This window comes from Enoplosus armatus, chromosome 11 (genome assembly GCF_043641665.1).
Source record: "Enoplosus armatus isolate fEnoArm2 chromosome 11, fEnoArm2.hap1, whole genome shotgun sequence".
In the NCBI taxonomy this organism is placed as follows: domain Eukaryota; kingdom Metazoa; phylum Chordata; class Actinopteri; order Centrarchiformes; family Enoplosidae; genus Enoplosus; species Enoplosus armatus.
Genome location: NC_092190.1, coordinates 24,119,391 through 24,139,105, shown reverse-complemented (window position 1 = coordinate 24,139,105; position 19,715 = coordinate 24,119,391). Strand labels below are relative to the sequence as shown.

Sequence of the window (19,715 nt, the reverse complement as noted above, 5' to 3'; positions counted from 1 at the left end):
AGCCGGGACGAACCAACGTTAAAGCACCTGAACACTTGAGTTACAAGTTTTTAAATCTTTAACATGGACTGTTTGTGACTAAATAAGCAACAATCAAAGAAAAAGTTAAAAAGAAAAGCCCCATATGCATACATCCTGTATCACAGTAGTTCCCAACCTTTTTCTTTACCTTGGCATATACACTTTGAATACAAGCCTCTTGTATTCTAAAGGAAAAACAGAGACCAGAGCACACTGACTGGTATTCTTCTGAAGTTTTGTGACATACTCCAACAGGTAAAGTTCTCACATTGTGTTTCACATACTGAGATGCATGTTGATGTATTTTTGTGTTCTTTGTCTAATTCATACCGTATCTAGGCTGTATCTGTAGTTGTGTTGAGAATCACACAAATCATTATTCAAACCAGAGTTTGTATGTTTGTGTCTTTTAACATTTTGGGAGGGGGTCTCCCCACAGGTGGAGCGAAAATATTGTATTTTACCATTAAAAAATGAAACCGTGCTCGCTGATTGTGACACATTTTTTTCCTAATGTTAATGCAGTACAAGTAATTCATTTGCGTTCCATGTTATGTACAACTTTAAGAAGTCATGTGTGTATTGTTTGATGTCAGAATGAAGCCAACTCGTAGCACATTTTCAAAGAATGATTTTTGTTTATTTAGTTGTACTGAGGACATGATTCATGTGTGAATCTCTGAGCTGGACATTGTGTTAGCTTTGCCTCATTTCCCCTACCAGCACATGACATGTGGGAGACCATCACAAACACACTTTCAGTTCTCTGAAATGCTCCTGCTCCACTAAATCCAGCATTTCGGTTCATTATAAAACCCTCACATCCATATTTGAACACAAAACCACACACTGTAAATGGATGGACGGGCATCTTATAGCACCATGGCAGCATAAATACTTAAGTGCGGTCGGAACATTATGACTATACGGCACAAAAATAACTTCACTTGGATGAGGTATCAAGCCTGCACCTACACGTCTCTGTGGCTCTACCATCCAATCAATTCAATTGTATTTATACAGCGCCAAATCACAAGAACAGGCATCTCATGACACTTTACATACAGGGCAGGTCTAGACAGTACTCTTTACAATATTATCACAGAACAGTTCCCACCATGAGCAAGCACTTTGGCAACAGGAGGTGGCAAGGAAAAACGTCAGTTAGAGGGTTTCTAGGAGTTAAGCCCAGACCATGTGGGGCTGAGGCCAGGGGCTGGTTGGTCCCCGCTGTTCTGCCTGGAACACTAATGCCTACATATCATTTCATTTTTACTGTACTGCAAATATTACAGTTCATTTTGAAATGTGAATTCTTGATATGTGAATTTGAAGACAAAATGAAGGGCAGCTGATAACTCTGAACATGGCTCACCAGTGTTTAAATGCTACTTTACTGTTTTAATTCTGTCTTTTACAGTTTCATGTGACTGCTGTAATGGTGCCTTGCGTCGTACAAATTTGAGTTGAAACACATGATTATTTGTACCACCACTTACGGAATATCGGGTGTTTTGACCATCTCCCCAAGAATCCTGCATCCTTTAAGTCATGTCATCTATGCCTGTATGACTATATCATGTATTACCTCAAACATGTTTTTCATATCCACAAAACAATCAATCTCACAAATTGTGCTGTATATAAGAATTTCAGGGGTATTTCCAAGATACAGCGTGCATATGTTTTTGGATAACTGGAATTAGTCTGCATGATGCAATCGGTGCATACACTGCCATCTAGTGGGAGGACAATCTGCTGCTGCTGCTGCTGTTGTGTGAACCCGGCAGCCCAGCAGAAGCAGCATTGCACAGCGTTCACGCCCGTTCCATGCCAAAAGAGGGCTGCAGATGGACGTATATGGACGTTATAGATGTTTTTCCTCTGTCAGAAAGATTCGGGGCTGGTCAAAAAAAAAAAAAAGCCCCAGAAGCCCCATGTTGATGCAGATGCATACAGTCACTTCACAGCAGCACCTGCTGCAAGGGAATAATATGGGTCTGCTGCAGAATTTGTTGCATTAAAACTGAGTCGAGCACTTTCGCTGTTTCTCAGTAAAGTCGCCCCCTGCTGATAATCTCTGACAGTCCCAACTGGCGGCATGCATGAAGATCGGCTCTTCTTCATTGCGTCTGTGCTTTACGGCCTCTCCCACTTCCCTCTCTAGCTCTTCCCCACCGTGACGTTCATCCCCGCGGCCTCCAGAGGGCTCCCTTCCTCCACGGCCCTGTCGTCCATGATGACGCTGACCTGGTGGTAGATCTCCTCAGGTGGGTGGGAATTCTGCATGGCTAGATACACGGGTGAGTTGGGGGGTGCCAGCAGGTACTGAGGAGGGGGGGGGGCAGGAAGAAGGAAAACAGATTCAGGTTTTGTTAAGTTAACTCATTAATATCTGGCTAAAGCATCCAAAACGAGGCGAAAACACTTCAGGACTCACAGACACAAATCCACGCAGGCACATATAAACATACACACCTCTTTAAAGTGCTGAGGCAGTGCATCTTTCGGGCAGAGAAAGTGGGATATGCTCTTTCGATACACCACTGCAACCACCACCAGAGCCAGTGCCATTGCCACAATGACGAACGTCACGACGGCCGCCACCCATGGAGCCCCCTTTTCTGCAAAACAATCAGACCAAGAACAGTGGGAGTAATCGGTACAATGTCAATCAAGCATCAGCACTAACTGTGGCTTTGAGAAGTGCCATAAAATCAGAAAGAGTGGACGACGACTGAAAATTAGAAGCTCCGCAAAGGTAGGATTCATTGCATTCGATTGAGCAGGTGTGCCCAACAAACTAGGAACTAAGTAGTGTGGTTAAGTTTCCAGCAAACTCCACTTTAAATGATTAGCTAGACACTTTTTTCATCTTCTTGCTGTATGCTAACTAGCAGGTAACCAGCATACTGCATATAGCATTGCCAATTTCCTGAGGAAATGTCACTGCAGAGTTTAGTGTTGCTTGAAAGAACGACAAAGAAATACCAGGTATGACACTTACCATGGTCATCATCTTGGGCTGGCGTGTTAGCATGCTAACATTTATTTATCAGCACTAAACACAAAGTGAAGCTAATGAGAATGTCCTTAGTTTTGCAGGTATTTGGTCATAGTACTGGACACATTAAACATTTGACCTGATGATGGCGCTAGAGGAGAAGTCAGGGGGATCACCCAAAGTTATTACAATTTATCCTGACTTGAAATGTACCAAAATGAATGGCAGTCCCCGTCCACATTTCAACCAAAAATAGAAACCAAAGTCTTGGCTGTCTGGGAACCAAATGTTCTGCCAATCCATCCGGCAGACGTGAGTCATTTTCATTCTGGACCGTGAAGTGGAGGATGGACTGACCGACCAACCAACATTGCCATCCCACTAGCATGGCTAGTATGCAGGCTCCTGTCTCCTGCAGATCGAATCCTTTCGGGGGGGGGGGGGTGGATTGAAGGATTAACAGCAGTTAATAGCTAACTGCTGCACTTTTACAAACACATAAAACTCCTGCCTCTGTTGCTAGCAACAGGTGCTTACCATGGGTGGTGCTCTCGCAGACGGTTCCGCTGGGGTTGCTGGGTTTGAGGTTCTTCTCTGTGTTGATTTGGACTTGGACGCAGTACTTGGTCCAGAGGTCCAGGTCATTCAGAACCACCCGGTTCTGCTGTATGTTGCTGATGCTTCTGGCCTGTATAGGAAGCAACAGATAAGTGGTCATGTGTGTGTGGTCTGGTTCACCCGTGATAGCAGCTGCCTAGGAACTGGTCACAGATAATCATGCTGCCATCTTAACCCTCCACCACAAAAACAGATGATAAGCATCGGACGGGCTTTTGGTTTTGAAGCAGCTTGTTAAATCTGAGACAGATGTAGAAACTTCTGGCGGATGCCTGCAGGTCGTTCCGTAGCCCAGAGCCATGTAGAGAAAGAGTATTATTTAACATGGATGTGTTATATTTACTATAGAACTAGTCTAAAGGAATCACGTGGCGATCAAGCATCTGTAACAAAAGCAGTCAAACTTCTCAATATTCAAAGTTGCCCACCCTACAAGCGGTGGGGCTCGTGGGAATTCAGTAATCTTGACAAATGTTGGATGTATTGCCATGAAATTTGTTACAGGTAGTCTTGTTCTGCAGAGGATTCATTCTAGTAACTTTGGCGATCCTCTGTTTCTTCCTCCGGTGCCCCCAGCAGGTAAACATCTCAATTTGTCCACCAGCTGTAGCTGCACTTTGTGTTTAGCACTAATTAGCAGATGTTAGCATGCCATCATGCTGAACTAGATGATGAACTACGATAATCATAGTGAACATTACCAACTAAACATCAGCATCTTTTGGTACTACTGTATCTGATACTGTTTCAAACACAAAGGTAAGTGCCATTCCAAAGCACCTCTAAGCTCAAGGAGTGCAGATATTTTTGTCACGGATGGCCAAGCAAAGAACCAGATCCCCAAAACGTAATGGTTAATAAGGTTTTGCTCTTCCCAGTACGAAACAGCACTTCAACCAACGCGACCCACCTTCTCCCTCTGGCCGTGCTTCCAGTAGGTGATGTTGTAGGTGGCGTAGTTGTAAACATCCCTGAGTGTGGAGATCTTGAACACCGGATCTTCAATGCTGGCTTCCAGAGTGGCCCCGTTGGACAAGAGAGAGACATTGGGTGAACTGATGATGGCTGAGGAAGAGAGAGAGAGGGAGGAGTGAAAACTGTTCTTCCAGAGCTAACGAAGCTAAACACCTCTGGCATGTCTCCAGTTTTCGATTTGAAGGAGCCAGTTCTCCCCAGATATTAAGGACATACTATAACGGACGAGCAGGTTAGCGTACGGCGGGTTTACGTCTGAAAGCAACGCTATGAGAGCGGTGAGACTAAAGTTATTAGAGATGGGACCGGGTGCCGATACTGAAGGAATTCACTTTTTCACAGAGAAGCCCAGACAGCAGCTTATATGTGTGCAAAGCCAGTGGAAGTCGTGCTGCGTCGTTGGCTGGTTCAGTATCGGCAGATATCCAAATGTAACGGTCTCGGAATCGGAACTGAAGAAAAGTGGATCGGTGCATCTCTAAAAGTCATAGGCCGTAAAAACAAAAACAATAAGCCGAAAGACGCTCCATGCTCCGAGGGGAACTGAATCATTTTCTGTTAGTTTGTCATTACCTTTCAACCCCTTTCATATAAAAATATTGACTTTTTATCATTTATCTAGTTTGTAATTCTAATAAAATCTCATGACAGTTCACCGTCAGAGTCACTGTGGCTGGCTAATCGGCTAACCAAGGAATCATTCAAGTGTACAAAAATACTAATATTAAAATACTTCAATACGTGTTCTTGAGAGAAGATCACCTGATTGGCTGATAGACGTCGTCATGCAGTTTTATAATACAAATGAACACGTGCACGTATTTCACAGTGTTTCTACTCACTGTCTCTGTCCAAGCTAATCTGGTTACTTTCCACCCAGGCGGAGCTCTCTGCCCCCGACTGCGCCCGCACTCTGCCCAAGTACAAGCCATACTGAGAAATGGGGGTGTTGAGGCGGGTGAAGTCACATGCAAGGCGGGAGACGTTCACACAGCTCACTCTGTAGGGCGAGACCGAGCTTCTGTGGACAGAAACACAGTGCTGGCGTTACAGACCCCTTTCACATTATTAACCTTCTGACCTGTCGGCATAATTAGGCCAATCCACAGCACCAAAACTAAAAACAATTCTGAGACAAAGCCACATTTGACAGGAACTGCAGATTTGTCATTTCACCGACGTCACTGCACAAGTCACAAGTTAGCCAGTGAACAGGTGGAGGAGTAAAAGAAGAACTCGGAGCTCATAGTTCTCAGATTGTGTAATGTGTGTAGGGGGCACCACAATGAGTCAGTCTTTCCCAGAACACAGAAGTATTTGGTACTTTTTATAGTCCACATACACAACAAAGAACTGACCAATGCAGCCACCTCTCAATGCGACGTGAACCTGTCCCAATAATTTAGATGAAAAGCTTTGTTCTGCTTGTGAAGCGGTCTGATCAGAGCCAGAGACCGCATGAGAGACATGGAAGGGGAGCATTCAGCCGGGCCTATGGCTGCTGCTCTTTTAATGCTCCATATCTTAAATAGCAGAAGATGAGCCCTCAGTTTGAGCAAGAAATGGAAAGTGATTCATTCATTCTGCTAATAGATCTTTTTAAGTCATTTGTTAAAGCGGAAATGTCCAAAAGAAAATCCCTCTGGTTCCACTTTCTGCTGGTTTCCTTCCCGTCGTCTTAAGAGCACAGATGTTGACTCACCTGTACTCGGCTGTGTAGACCAGGCCGTCGGCTGCCCCCTCCGGTGAATCCCACCTCAGCACCAGGTCCATGTTGAAGGACGTCAAGCGGACATTCGTGGGCCTGCTGAGGGTCCCTGATACCGCTGCACAGTCAAAATCCACATCAGTCAGTATTACTTATTTACTGTACCACTGAATAACATCAGTGTGAAGTGCAGGTGCGCCTCCCCCCTGGTTCCCGTCTATCACTCGGATCACTTCCTCCAACATACACTTCACGTCACAAGCCCCCAGAGTCCATGTAGGTTTAATCACACTGTGAAGTCCTACCGACCGAGGGGTCCTCCAGGCCTACACACTGTGAAACAGCCAAACTAAACTAGAGCCCCCGACACCCTCCGGTTTACGGTAAGGACCGGCTCGGCTCAATGATTGACAGATGAGAAAAGAGAAGTGAATAGAAAGCAGATACCTGCGGAGCCGCGCAGCGCTGACAGCGACAGAAGAAAGACACAAGCGGCGGCCGACATGTTCTCCGAGAAGACAAACTCTGTTTGTCGGTTTGTTCCGTGGTCCAGCCGTGCGTGTGCGTGCGTGTGCGCGTCTGTGTGCGTCTGTGTGTTTGTGTGTGCGTCTGTGTGTGTGCGTCTGTGTGTGCGCGTCATTTGGAGACTGTGTATTTCCTGGTAGCCCTTCGCGAGCTCGTGGCGGGGAAGTCCGTGGAAACGAAACTCCCTCCTGCGCAGAAACATGCGAGGCTTCAAGGAATCCGCCTGTCACAAACACAACAAACACAACAAAACACAACAAAACACAACAAACACAACAAAACACAACAAACACAACAAACACAACAAAACACAACAAACACAACAAAACACAACAAACACAAACACAACAAAACACAACAAACACAACAAACACAACAAAACACAACAAAACACAACAAACACAACAAAACACAACAAACACAACAAACACAACAAAACACAACAAACACAACAAACACAACAAAACACAACAAACAAGCAGCCGTGTCAACAAGTCAACAAGTGCCGGGGGGTCCGAGTGTTCCTCCAAATGTTTCGGCTAGTCCGAGTTCCCGGGTTCCCGGTGTGTTCGGTGTGCCCGGTGTGTTGCGGACCTCTCAGGCGGAGTGACACGCAGCAGTGGAGGGTAAACAATGCGCCAGTAATTATTAAGCCGGGCTACTGGAGCTGAGAGCGTCTTACTGGCCTCACTGTGTTGTGACCACTGTGTTATTACCACTGTGTTGTGACCACTGTGTTGTGACCACTGTGTTGTTACCACTGTGTTATTACCACTGTGTTGTGACCACTGTGTTGTGACCACTGTGTTATTACCACTGTGTTGTGACCACTGTGTTGTGACCACTGTGTTATTACCACTGTGTTGTGACCACTGTGTTGTGACCACTGTGTTATGACCACTGTGTTATTACCACTGTTATTACCACTGTGTTGTGACCACTGTGTTGTGACCACTGTGTTATTACCACTGTGTTGTGACCACTGTGTTGTGACCACTGTATTGTGACCACTGTGTTATTACCACTGTGTTGTTACCACTGTGTTGTGACCACTGTGTTATTACCACTGTGTTGTGACCACTGTGTTGTGACCACTGTGTTATGACCACTGTGTTGTGACCACTGTATTGTGACCACTGTGTTATTACCACTGTGTTATTACCACTGTATTGTGACCACTGTGTTGTTACCACTGTGTTGTGACCACTGTGTTATTACCACTGTGTTGTGACCACTGTGTTGTGACCACTGTATTGTGACCACTGTGTTGTTACCACTGTGTTATTACCACTGTATTGTGACCACTGTGTTATTACCACTGTGTTGTTACCACTGTGTTGTGACCACTGTGTTATTACCACTGTGTTGTGACCACTGTGTTGTGACCACTGTGTTATTACCACTGTGTTGTGACCACTGTGTTGTGACCACTGTGTTATGACCACTGTGTTGTGACCACTGTATTGTGACCACTGTGTTGTTACCACTGTGTTATTACCACTGTATTGTGACCACTGTGTTGTTACCACTGTGTTGTGACCACTGTGTTGTGACCACTGTGTTATGACCACTGTGTTGTGACCACTGTATTGTGACCACTGTGTTATTACCACTGTGTTGTTACCACTGTGTTGTGACCACTGTGTTATTACCACTGTGTTGTGACCACTGTGTTGTGACCACTGTGTTATGACCACTGTGTTGTGACCACTGTATTGTGACCACTGTGTTGTTACCACTGTGTTATTACCACTGTATTGTGACCACTGTGTTGTTACCACTGTGTTGTTACCACTGTGTTGTGACCACTGTGTTGTGACCACTGTGTTGTGACCACTGTATTGTGACCACTGTGTTGTTACCACTGTGTTATTACCACTGTATTGTGACCACTGTGTTATTACCACTGTGTTGTTACCACTGTGTTGTGACCACTGTGTTATTACCACTGTGTTGTGACCACTGTGTTGTGACCACTGTGTTATGACCACTGTGTTGTGACCACTGTATTGTGACCACTGTGTTATTACCACTGTGTTGTTACCACTGTGTTGTGACCACTGTGTTATTACCACTGTGTTGTGACCACTGTGTTGTGACCACTGTGTTATGACCACTGTGTTGTGACCACTGTATTGTGACCACTGTGTTGTTACCACTGTGTTATTACCACTGTATTGTGACCACTGTGTTGTTACCACTGTGTTGTTACCACTGTGTTGTGACCACTGTGTTATTACCACTGTGTTGTGACCACTGTGTTGTGACCACTGTATTGTGACCACTGTGTTGTTACCACTGTGTTATTACCACTGTATTGTGACCACTGTGTTGTTACCACTGTGTTGTTACCACTGTGTTGTGACCACTGTGTTATTACCACTGTGTTGTGACCACTGTGTTATGACCACTGTGTTGTGACCACTGTATTGTGACCACTGTGTTGTTACCACTGTGTTATTACCACTGTATTGTGACCACTGTGTTGTTACCACTGTGTTGTTACCACTGTGTTGTGACCACTGTGTTATTACCACTGTATTGTGACCACTGTGTTGTTACCACTGTGTTGTTACCACTGTGTTATTACCACTGTGTTGTGACCACTGTGTTATTACCACTGTGTTGTGACCACTGTGTTGTGACCACTGTCAGTCACTCGGCTCGTACAGGTGGTCGGTGTTGGTCTCTACATCCTGTCTGTCATGTTGAACTAGAGTCCAGCAGCCCACCGCTACGTCACGCGTTTAGTTGCTCTGATTGGCTGTCGCGTCCAGGCTATCCATGTTCCTGTGCTGTAAATCACGTGTTTCACATATTATCACCGTCATAGCTTGATATGGCTAACTTGTATAAGCAAGGCGCTGACTTGTATGTAGCATCATCATCATGTAGTTCATGGCTCTGTCATGGTTTACATACAGAACAGAGCCATGCTAATGGTATGTTATGTTTTATGTCCTAGAGCGGCCCCTTTAATGTGAAGAGCCGCTTTAACAGCCTTTAAAGTTCATTGATATTGCAGAAGCAGCAACCGAACCCTCTTCAACACCAGCCAATGAAAGAAATGCCGCCTTTTATCAGGCTGACCCACTTTAATAAGAGAAAATGAAGGACGGGTGCTCAACACCACTGATGATAAATGTCCAGGTTGTCTCTGTTTATTGATTTAAGGTTTCTTTATTAGCAGAGATGATGATGAAAGAACTGTAATTACATTCATAGTTGATGAAAATCTTTCCAGTTTATAACTTTGAGAACACACACACACACACACACGCAGACCAGTGTTAGCATCAATGCTAGTTAATTAAACAAGTCACACAACAACAAGTCACCAGATGTTTTAGATATCTTGCGCTCAGCGGGGTGGTGTGCCACCTTGACGAAGGCATCAGCAACCCCGATGCTCATTTGGCAGAGGATGACACAACGGACAGCAGCATTTAAAGACGATAATACAACAAAACACATACAGTATACAGTAATAATACTCAATGTAATGCATGAACTAGGCTGGGTTTCATGCATCAGTTAAGGTATTTCCAAAGTTTATTTTCAATTTCTGTTCCTCCTCATTTTATTCTCTGGGACAGAAAAGTTCTTCAGCAGGCAGCAACTTCATCCACCTCAAACTAATTGAAAAGTCAGAGGAAATTAGAAATATTGGCACAAAAACAGGATATTAACAATTAAGACACCTCACTCTGATGCTAAACCATACACTACCCCCAACCAGTCAGCTCCACCTAAAACGAGCTCTTCTGGTCTCCCGCCTCAGTCCTGTCCTTTCTCCAACACTTCCCCTTTAAACGTTTGATTTCACCAACATCCAGAGCTGCTCCTCGGCCGTTGAACCTCTTCTCGACGTAGCTGCGTATAGCTGAGATCCGACCTCAGAGTTCAGGGGGTCCACTTCCACCATTCTGGCCTTGAAGGAGGAAGTATGACTGGAGATAAGAGAGACGGTAACGGAGAGAGTCATGCTTACATGCCGCTGATCATACTCCACATTAAAAGTCTCATCACACGCACCTTTGAAAACTGCAATTGATCGGCCGGTTATCAAAATATTCCTTACGTGTGCCTTTTGGAAGTTCCCTCTTTGACTGGACAGTGGTAGGTTGTTTATTTATACATACAAAAGAAGTGATAAATATTAACAGGTCCTTTTATATTTATCTTTTTTGACATCAAACTATACCTGAATATTATGAGCTAATGAAAACAAACAGTAAAGGGAGGGGGATGTTTCCATGTGAGAGTAAAATACATTTCTTATTGTCAACAAATCCTGTGAAAAGACCAAAACCAACAGAGCGTCAGTCCGTCTCTCAATACTGACTTCCCTACTTTGTCTGAGGCTCTGAGCTCCAAGCCCGCTGGTTCCTATGCATATATCTATATATCTATATATAGATATATAGATATATATAGATTAATTTTTTAAAAAAAGGCTCAGTAATTTCCTAAAACACCTGGCCACTGTAGTTTTTCAGCAAACGTTTCTCAAACAGGAGGAAATGGCGCATTTTTTTGGGACTATTTTCAGGCGCGGATTAATACAAAACCTGTATCAAGTGAGCATTTCTGGCAGCAGGACGGTGTGTGCGGGATTGAGGCGTGTGTGTTCATGGTAATGAAGGAACATGTCACTCGTGTGGCGCATTATGTGTTTTTAATACGTTTTGGACAACAATGGAGCTCTATGGCACAGAGGAATAATAATACATCAGGCTGTGATACACACACAGTACTTGTTAGTAGATATATTCATTGTTGGTTCGGGTCCCCACATGGTATTTGTTGACAGGAAGAAAAACATAGGACACCATCAGGCTTAAGGTGACGTCTTCAGATTGCTTGTTTTTGTCCGTCCAACATTCCAAAACCCGTAAGGATTTAAAATATTAAAATTGACTGGAGAAGCAGGAACTAGCAAATGCACATTTTTAGCATTTTTCATGCTAGCAGCATGGCTCTAGGGACGGCAATGTTGGTCTGTCTGAGGACTGCCATGAAATTTTGTACATACAGTCGTGGTTCTCAAGAGGTTTAATCCTACTGCCTTTACTGATCCTCTGACTTTTCCTCTAGCGCCATCATCCGGTCAGATTTTCAAATTTGTCCCACACTTTGGTTTATGGCCCAAATATAACCAAACATTGACATTCCCATCAGCCTCAGCTGTACTTTGTGTTTAGTGCTTAATTTGGGTAGCATGCTAACATGCTAAACCAAGATGCTAGGTTAGCATTGCCACTGCGAGCATGTTAGCTTGCTGACGTAAACAGAGCAATTAGCATGGCAGTAGACTCTTAGTCTTGCTACATGATCAATGGCTGAAACAGATCATCAAAAGTGTTACTGATTCATTTTCTGTTGATTGACTCCTCACTTCATCAATAGTTTAAGCTTTATTTGATTTCTAATAGTCAAAGTGTGATCATAATTGCCTCAGCATTAGCGAGTATTTTGAGTGCAAGAAAAATTTAAGGTGAAGATGAACAATTGATTCTTCAAGTCCCAGCACACACGGCCGGGTCAGTTACCAGAGTTCTGGGTAGGCGACGTCTCAGCAATTTGAAGCTCAGCTTGCCGCCATTGACGGCCAATCCAGTGACGAGAAAGCCCAGCGCACAGAACGCACCCAGCAGGCCGTAGACCATGGTCACTGTGAGACAGGAGGACAGCGAGACGCGTCAGACCACCAAGGTTTTGCTGTTTTGGAATACACACTATAACTTCAGTATGTCAGAAAGGCCATTAGCCTTCAGTTTTCTCTGCTAATTCAGCACCTCAGGTTGGAGGATCCTGGAAAATAACATTGACATCCGGCAGGCGTTAAACTGTAGAATTACACGTTCTTCCACATTAACATCTCTGAGAGGAACTGTTATCATTCAAATGAAGTTCCCCTTTCAGCCTTCAAGCCAGCAGCAACACACACTGGAGGGGAAGCCTGTTAAAACAGCTCAGTTTACAGAAATCTGACCCTCATGAAAGGTTCCCTGGTAGCCCGATTCACTGGCAGCTGAGTGCACATCTGCACAGCGTTTGAGACTTTTCAGTATTAAGCCCTTTTCAGATAACTGATCAGAGCTCTGTTCAGAATGAAGGATACGCAAACTAGCTGGGGAATACGCGAGGTCACCAAAGTCCATAAAAAAGTGTAAGAGGTCTCGCCCTAAACAAGCGTAACAAAGCCTCTCAGTCAAGCACAGTTTGTGCACACCCACACAGATCTGAGCAGATCTACCCAGGCAACACAAGTGAAAACACTTTGTGTAGGTGTGCCAAAGGTCTCTATTGCCTTTAAGGCATTCAACACAGGCCTTTTGTTTTGTAAATGTCCCACAGTGGCAACATCATTCATCGTCTATTGTGTTCCCAGTCCAATCAGTAAAAGCATTTTGGATTCGAAAATCACGGACTAAATAAAGGTGAAGCCGCCTTACAGTAACGCTCTAACGACAACAAATCCGAAGTCCACTCGTTACACAGTGAACGAGACAAGAGACGTTTCATGCTAAAATGGAATAGTTGGGATGTAATAATAAAAAGAAAATAAAATAATCTATCCTCCCTAGTAATGTTGGCAGTGATGGGCTTCCATACATGGTCAGACATGAAAATCTGTTGAATAAACACGTTGATGTCATTGGGCGGATGCTGAAACAACAGTGACGTACGTGAGCTCCTGTGCTGAGGAGGGCTGGTGAAGGCGCAGTAAGTTTTACTGGAGACCGGGTTGGCGTTGAAGAATGCATTCACGGTGACGGCCACGCAGTACTCCACACCGGGCTGCAGGTACGGGATCACGCTCTCCTCTTTGTAGGGCAGATGCAGTCTGAACTGCAACACACAACAAGACAGACCAGAGAGTGAAAGGAAATGACTTGTTATTTAAAACATGGATTTCTTTTTATTGTCATGGAGCAAATGCAGACAGTCGAGAGGGCAGGATGACTTCAGTGGTTTAACGGCGAATAGCTTGCAGGCAGGTAGGTCCAGGTTAAGGCCCGGGTTCAGGTCCGGGTTCAGGTAGTCTGGCTCACCGGATGTAGGCTGCTGGGATATAGTCTGGCCATTCTCCTCCCCTTCGTTACTGTGGTCTGTGGTTTCAACGGGTCCAGCGAGCTCCTCCAGAGCTACAGTACAGGTAGGCTTCACCTCTAGGACATCACATAGTCTACATGCGCAGATAGCCCCCACCCCCCCGCATCCCTGAACGACGATGGGTTGAGTCAGACCTTTCTCCAAAGTGTGGAGAGGAGGTCCGGCTATGCGAGACTAGGGTTCAAAGCAAGACAGGATCATGGGACAAACCGGCAGAGGAACAAAGGAAGGCTGGTATATGCTGACGGGGGGGGGGGGGGCAGATGAGGGATGGGTGGGGCAGCAGGGTGACAGGGGAATGGAGGGAAAATGGAGTATAAGGGACGTGGCTGGAGAAGAGGGACCGAGACCCACGTTTACTGGGAAAGTCAACCCAGTATTGTGTTTATTATTGTGTCTTTATCTGGCCAAGTTTGACGCTGTGTACACCAGTGATTAAATGAAGACATTATTTATCCACCAGGATTTTAGGCCAAACTACTTAAGGCCTTGGCTGCTGTCTATTCTATGTTATATTACAGGTTTTAGTCGGTTGAGTCGGAGCTATTTGACCTACTTTGTATGTAAAATCTGGAGTAACTAGTAACTACAGCTGTTCAATAAATGTAGTGGAGTAAAAATGGTTGTGGAGTAGAAGCAATAATGTGGCGCTCTTTTCTGTCTGCGTTCGGCCGTTGTAACAAGCATTTCCAAAGAAATCGCAGCAGCCACTGTAGTGAAGGTGACTCTGCGTCACTTCCTGTGTCAGAGCAGCTCAGTTTTTTCCCAAGAAAGAGCTCCCAGCACACCAGGTGTCACGAAACAGGAAATGCAAAACAACAAGACACAGACTGAGTTACTGATGTGTACTCACCGCTGTCTCCACTGATTTGAGTTGTATTAGTAATACGCATGCTTGGCTAAAGAACGTCGCACTTAAAACTGCTTTACTAGTAGAGATTTTTTGTGTGGTGTTTTGAAGCTTGAGGTGACCAGGAAGTGTATTCAGACACGTTTGTCTCATTTTTCTCCAGTCATGGTTCAGCCTCTGCTGCCTGGTCTGATCACCTCATATCACATTTGTACACTGTATAAATGTGTGTGTGTGTGTGTGTGTGTTGTTCTTCTCATCAGGCTGAGCGGTTTCTTTCCTCGAACACAGGCAAGCGTGAGAGGAAGGCGTGGGTAAAAACCTTGCACTCTGAAACACACCAGCCCAATATTCTGATTCGCCTTCCATGCGTCTTTCAGAGATAAAAGTTTTTCATTTCTCGGTATTTCGTGCGGCTCAGGAGCTTCATGTCGTCTGAACACACGCAAGCCGGCAGAAACCCACCGTTATCTTGTGAGGCGAACTACGCTGGGATGATGCGTGGTAACTGGGATCAAACCATGGCGCCTCTGCTGCGTTTCCATCTGCACAGCACCTATATCTTAATAAGACTTCACAAAAGTCATGTGTGAATGTCTGCAAGAGGGGATTACAGCTACGGCTGCATTCAAGTGAAGTTAGTAAACAATATTAGAATATTAGGATTCTTTATTAAGTCAAGCTGCTCGAGGGATTAGCGGCTACGCCCACACTACCACCGAGCAGAAGGTTTGAGTGTTTGAGTTTGGGACGCTTCAGTACTGGATCATAAAGCCATCTACACCTCGGTGTTTTCCAGCCCTTAGCCGATCCGGTTCCGTTTAAAATCCCAGCTGCTCGGGCAGTGTTGTGAGCGGAGTGGTCTGACCCCGTCAAAGAAACGGCTCACTTCCCGTGGCAGCGATATTTCTGAAAAATAACTGCCAACTGCAAACCGCTGAGCAGAACCAAAACAAAGACAACCACGTGCAAAGCCACGCTTGGGGGAGGGGAAGCAATGACCTCGTTGTGACAGGAAACAACAAGGTTTGAAGGGCGGGGGGGGGGGGGGCTGAATCTGAATTACCCTTTGAATCTGAATTAATTGCCATTTTGGGGAGCTGTAAACACAACATTGACATTGTCACCTTATGAAGCCGTTATAGCTGTTACACACAGCAACATTAACATTCACTTTTATGAATTTATAGCCCTATTATGCAAGAATGGATGTATAACGAGAACTGGATACAGCGTCGGAGGCAGGCCCCTGTTCATTCCTATTACAGTTGCTCAGCCAAGGAAGCCCAAAAAAGTTCAGACTTCCGAGTATAACATGAGCCGGGCCTGCATCGTGCGGCCCATGGAGCGAGCGCAGTAGCCGCTCCTTTCACTGGGCCTCGACAGCGCAGTCTCACGGCTCTGATGTGCGTTCATTATGCCTGGGAAAACATCTCTGGATTCTCGCTCGGCCACTCTACTCTTTTTGTCTTCTTAGCTTCCTCCTTCAACGCCCTCTTCGGTCTCTTTGCCTCTGCCGTGATGTCTGCGCTGGGAATGCCGAGCTAGACCCACGTGTGACGTAGCGCCGCAAAGCGCCACGCCCTACTCGCGGGGGATCGCTAACGGTAAAGCTGTAGCCCGTAAAAAACAAAACAATGAAAGCAAAGATGCTAACGTTAATCTAGTCCATCAGAATCCATTTCTGGTGATTGACTAATCAGCTAACTAAGGAATCATTTAAGGGCTAAACGTCCGTCTTAAAATAATAATAATAATAATAATAATAAGGAGGGGCCGGAATACCAAAACAATGACGCCAAAATCGACTAAAAGATGACGGGAGAGTCGGATGATGATTATCTGGGGTGTCAAAATGGATGGACCCCTTTCACATTACACAGTTATTTGACTCGTTATGGAAACAGCAATGTTGATTAGTGCAAGCTTTAAGCCTGACACATACCTGTGCACCGTCCCTAGTCCTTTGCACATGGAAGTCCACTCCACTGTAGAGGTCCTTCAGCTGCTGCTGCCGGAGCCTGCTTGTTGTAGGAACTCTGAGCTGCAGCAGCAAACAGTTCCCACAGCCGGACACCGACACATCTGGAGGTCCCAACACAGCTACGGGGGCAGAAATGAACCCACTTTGAGGACAAATAATCAAAGATGGCCGCCACTGAGGAGATGTTGGGCAACACTCACATTTCTAACGTCCAACGGACACTGCATATTCCATTATGTATATATATGGATCAATTATATCTTTGCCATTGAAGTTTATTTACCTTGCGCTCAGAAAGACTGAGGTTTAGTTCAACCAATGAGATCATTTGTGCCTCTCGGAGAAAGGTGTGCAACAAAACGTTCTGTACGTGAGTGTGTTGGCGGTGTCTTACTGTCTGTAAGAGGCTGGAACTGCCCAGACACAGTCCAGTTGGATGTCTGGGTGGGCGTGAAGGCCCGGACACGGGCCCGGTAGCGAATGAAGGGGTCCTTGAACGCTCTGTTTAGGTTACATGTCTGTCTGGCCGTCAGCTCCGAACAACCAGCCACTGATATCCACGAGCTCTTCCTCCAAAGTGAAAGAACATAGGAGGTGATAACCCCAAGACAACAGGTAAGAATAAGGTGTCATCCTAAAAAAATAACCAAACTATCAACATGATGGTTGACATATTACCACAGATAACATTCACAGCTCGGCGAAAAGGTGACTAACCGGGCCGTGTGCGTCATCCCGACACAAGAAACTCACACTTGTTATGAAATTGCTTCTTTAGAGTACATGGTGACTCAGAAAGGTGCTTTCTCACAGGGTTCAGAAGTGTCCCAGAAACAAAACTGAAACATATGACATGCTGTGCTGAGCAAGGCAGAAGCTCAACTGGGTGGGGGGGGGGGGCATATTGTATTCACTGTATCACTGTATCCCAGTTTCAATCATTCCCGTCCACCCCGAGACACAGGTTACCAGTTGACCCCGTTCACCTGTTTTTCACCCCAGACTCGCTTCCTTTATGACGCGTGTTCCACGTTTGGCATCGCGGCTGCTGGGATCCCATCGCAAGATGGTCTCTAAGTTCTGATGTAGAATTTCTATTACCTGGTAAAACAACACCGACTAAATGTTGGTTGCATGTTTGGTTACAGAAGTCCTGTCCCTGCACGTCTGACTGGGAAGAAATGACCACGTCAAAAACCATGAACCGAATGGCACTGAAGTTAAGAGAGAACGTAAGTTAAAGTGAGTTTGGTGTTGCTGTTTGTTATTTGTTCCTTTTATGTCTTCATCTTTATTCCGTTTAGTATAATCTGCGTGTTTATGTGCTGCAATATATTTGTGTTATCCAGATATCAATAAAAAAAAAAGGTTGATTATTCAAATAAATGTCTAAAAGTCAATAACATCCGACGCCCCCAAGTCATAAATAGGCCAGGCCGATGTATTTATGGGCCGATGTGTGTTTAGCTGCGAATGCATCAGTATCAGGCGATAAGTCGAAACCAGCACAGTACCAAAATCATCTTTGAGGTGATTTACAGTGTCAGCATCTGCATCAGCCTCACAAATCCAGAACCGGTTGGGCTCCAAACCAGATCTGTCTAAACCATATGAACCATCCAAGAAGCTCAGACCCTCCCACCCCCACCCCAGTGGTGGTGCATTTGTCAAATCAAGGCGCAGGGTGGCACGAGTCCAGCTTTGTGGGGGGCAAAGCTCCTGTAGGCAGATAGCGTTGTGGTCATTAAGAGGGTACCACTGTCATCATCATCATCCTCAGCCTCGCCTCACCGCTGTCCTATCCCAGCTTTGTGGCGCCTGTCGACTGAGTACCTGAAGCTGAGGACTTCAACGGTGAAGCGGGTGTTGGAGGGGGTCTCGGGGCCCGGCAGGAAGCCGAGCGCGTGCTCCATGTTGAAGGAAGAGATGGTGACGTTGGAAGGCGCGGGGAGGGACATGCACACCACTGCAGAGGGGGGGCGGAAGAAGAGCGTCAGCCTGGACATTATTTGAATTTGCGATGATATTGTTGTCTACGCAAACATTTCTTGTTCATACACAACAGCTGTGCACCTCAGCGAGTTGTAACTAAGTGCATTTAACGGGATTACTATGCATTTACTGCAGCCAACGTCCACACACACACACACACACACACACACAAACACACACACACACACACACACACACACAGCTACAGTACATGAACAAATCTCAGTCCAAATGTGTAAAAACAAAGAGGAGCTGAGTAAAAAAACACACAATGTCCCTTCACAGCCCAGTGCCAACATACATTCACCTCACATATTCACCATTTAACCCCCCCCCCCCCCCCCACACACACACACAGACACACACACACACACAAATTAAATCCAATAAGCATTACCAAGGTGTAAATGCAGGAGAAGCAGCAGCTGCAGCCCCATCGTCTCCTGCGTGGACTGGGTTATGGCTCGCAGTTAAAGGCAAGATGATAAGGCTCTTGTTTTCAGGTTCAAGCGCACAACATATAGAGAGAGGAATGGGAGGGAGCTGGGGGCATGAGCGGGGGTTGGGAAACTGCTTGTTATCATGTACGGGCTGAGTTTCTGTTTCCCCTGAAGTCCCTCCCTGTGCTTTTTGCTCTTTAAATCCTGCATTTGAAAACCCTGAGCGCTCGCTGTGGCTCCACTGGACCTGTGAAAGTGGAGCCAGCAGACTCCACCTGGTTTCCTCGTATGTGTGAGTTTTATTTGTTGTTATTGTGGTGCAAAGTTTGTCTTGTGCATGGGTAGCTTTCTGTATATCTTGGAAGAATGTGTTTTGCTTTTACTGCAGTAATGCAAACGACAAAAGATGATACTTCCTGTGTAAAATGTAAAGTTTATTAGTTGTGAAATGGAACATGTTTTTGGGTGAACACTGATAG

At 45.4% G+C, this 19,715-nt stretch overlaps 2 protein-coding genes across 2 annotated transcripts; both read right to left on the bottom strand.

The window, feature by feature from the left end:
* Window positions 1–645: 645 nt before the first annotated feature.
* LOC139292403 (interleukin-10 receptor subunit beta-like) lies at window positions 646–6,843 on the bottom strand. Its single transcript, XM_070914734.1, has 7 exons — window positions 6,774–6,843; window positions 6,321–6,444; window positions 5,461–5,639; window positions 4,554–4,708; window positions 3,563–3,713; window positions 2,500–2,645; window positions 646–2,349 (listed from the first exon to the last, which is right to left on the bottom strand). The coding sequence occupies exons 1-7, from the start codon at window positions 6,829–6,831 to the stop codon at window positions 2,185–2,187; spliced, it is 978 nt and encodes a 325-aa protein (XP_070770835.1). The 5' UTR covers window positions 6,832–6,843; the 3' UTR covers window positions 646–2,184.
* A 3,168-nt stretch (window positions 6,844–10,011) lies between these two features.
* LOC139292257 (interferon alpha/beta receptor 2-like) lies at window positions 10,012–19,233 on the bottom strand. The gene is made up of 7 exons (XM_070914527.1): window positions 19,194–19,233; window positions 18,638–18,770; window positions 17,199–17,374; window positions 16,766–16,923; window positions 13,544–13,706; window positions 12,404–12,525; window positions 10,012–10,801 (listed from the first exon to the last, which is right to left on the bottom strand). Exons 1-7 carry the CDS (start codon window positions 19,231–19,233, stop codon window positions 10,748–10,750), a joined length of 846 nt encoding a protein of 281 aa, XP_070770628.1. The 3' UTR covers window positions 10,012–10,747.
* Between the last annotated feature and the right edge of the window lie 482 nt (window positions 19,234–19,715).

What these genes read in the sequence shown, in the direction of transcription:
- LOC139292403 (XM_070914734.1), bottom strand. Translation starts at nt 6,831, where the DNA reads ATGTCGGCCGCCGCTTGTGTCTTTCTTCTGTCGCTGTCAGCGCTGCGC. An exon ending in GTCTACACAGCCGAGTACAG is followed by an intron (nt 5,640 to 6,320) that starts GTGAGTCAACAT and finishes TTCTGTCCACAG; the next exon opens with AAGCTCGGTCTCGCCCTACA. An exon ending in GATTAGCTTGGACAGAGACA is followed by an intron (nt 4,709 to 5,460) that starts GTGAGTAGAAAC and finishes TCTCTTCCTCAG; the next exon opens with CCATCATCAGTTCACCCAAT.
- LOC139292257 (XM_070914527.1), bottom strand. Translation starts at nt 19,233, where the DNA reads ATGGGGCTGCAGCTGCTGCTTCTCCTGCATTTACACCTTG. An exon ending in GTTGAAGTCCTCAGCTTCAG is followed by an intron (nt 17,375 to 18,637) that starts GTACTCAGTCGA and finishes TTCACTTTGGAG; the next exon opens with GAAGAGCTCGTGGATATCAG. An exon ending in GTCGCCTACCCAGAACTCTG is followed by an intron (nt 10,802 to 12,403) that starts GTAACTGACCCG and finishes TCTTATCTCCAG; the next exon opens with TCATACTTCCTCCTTCAAGG.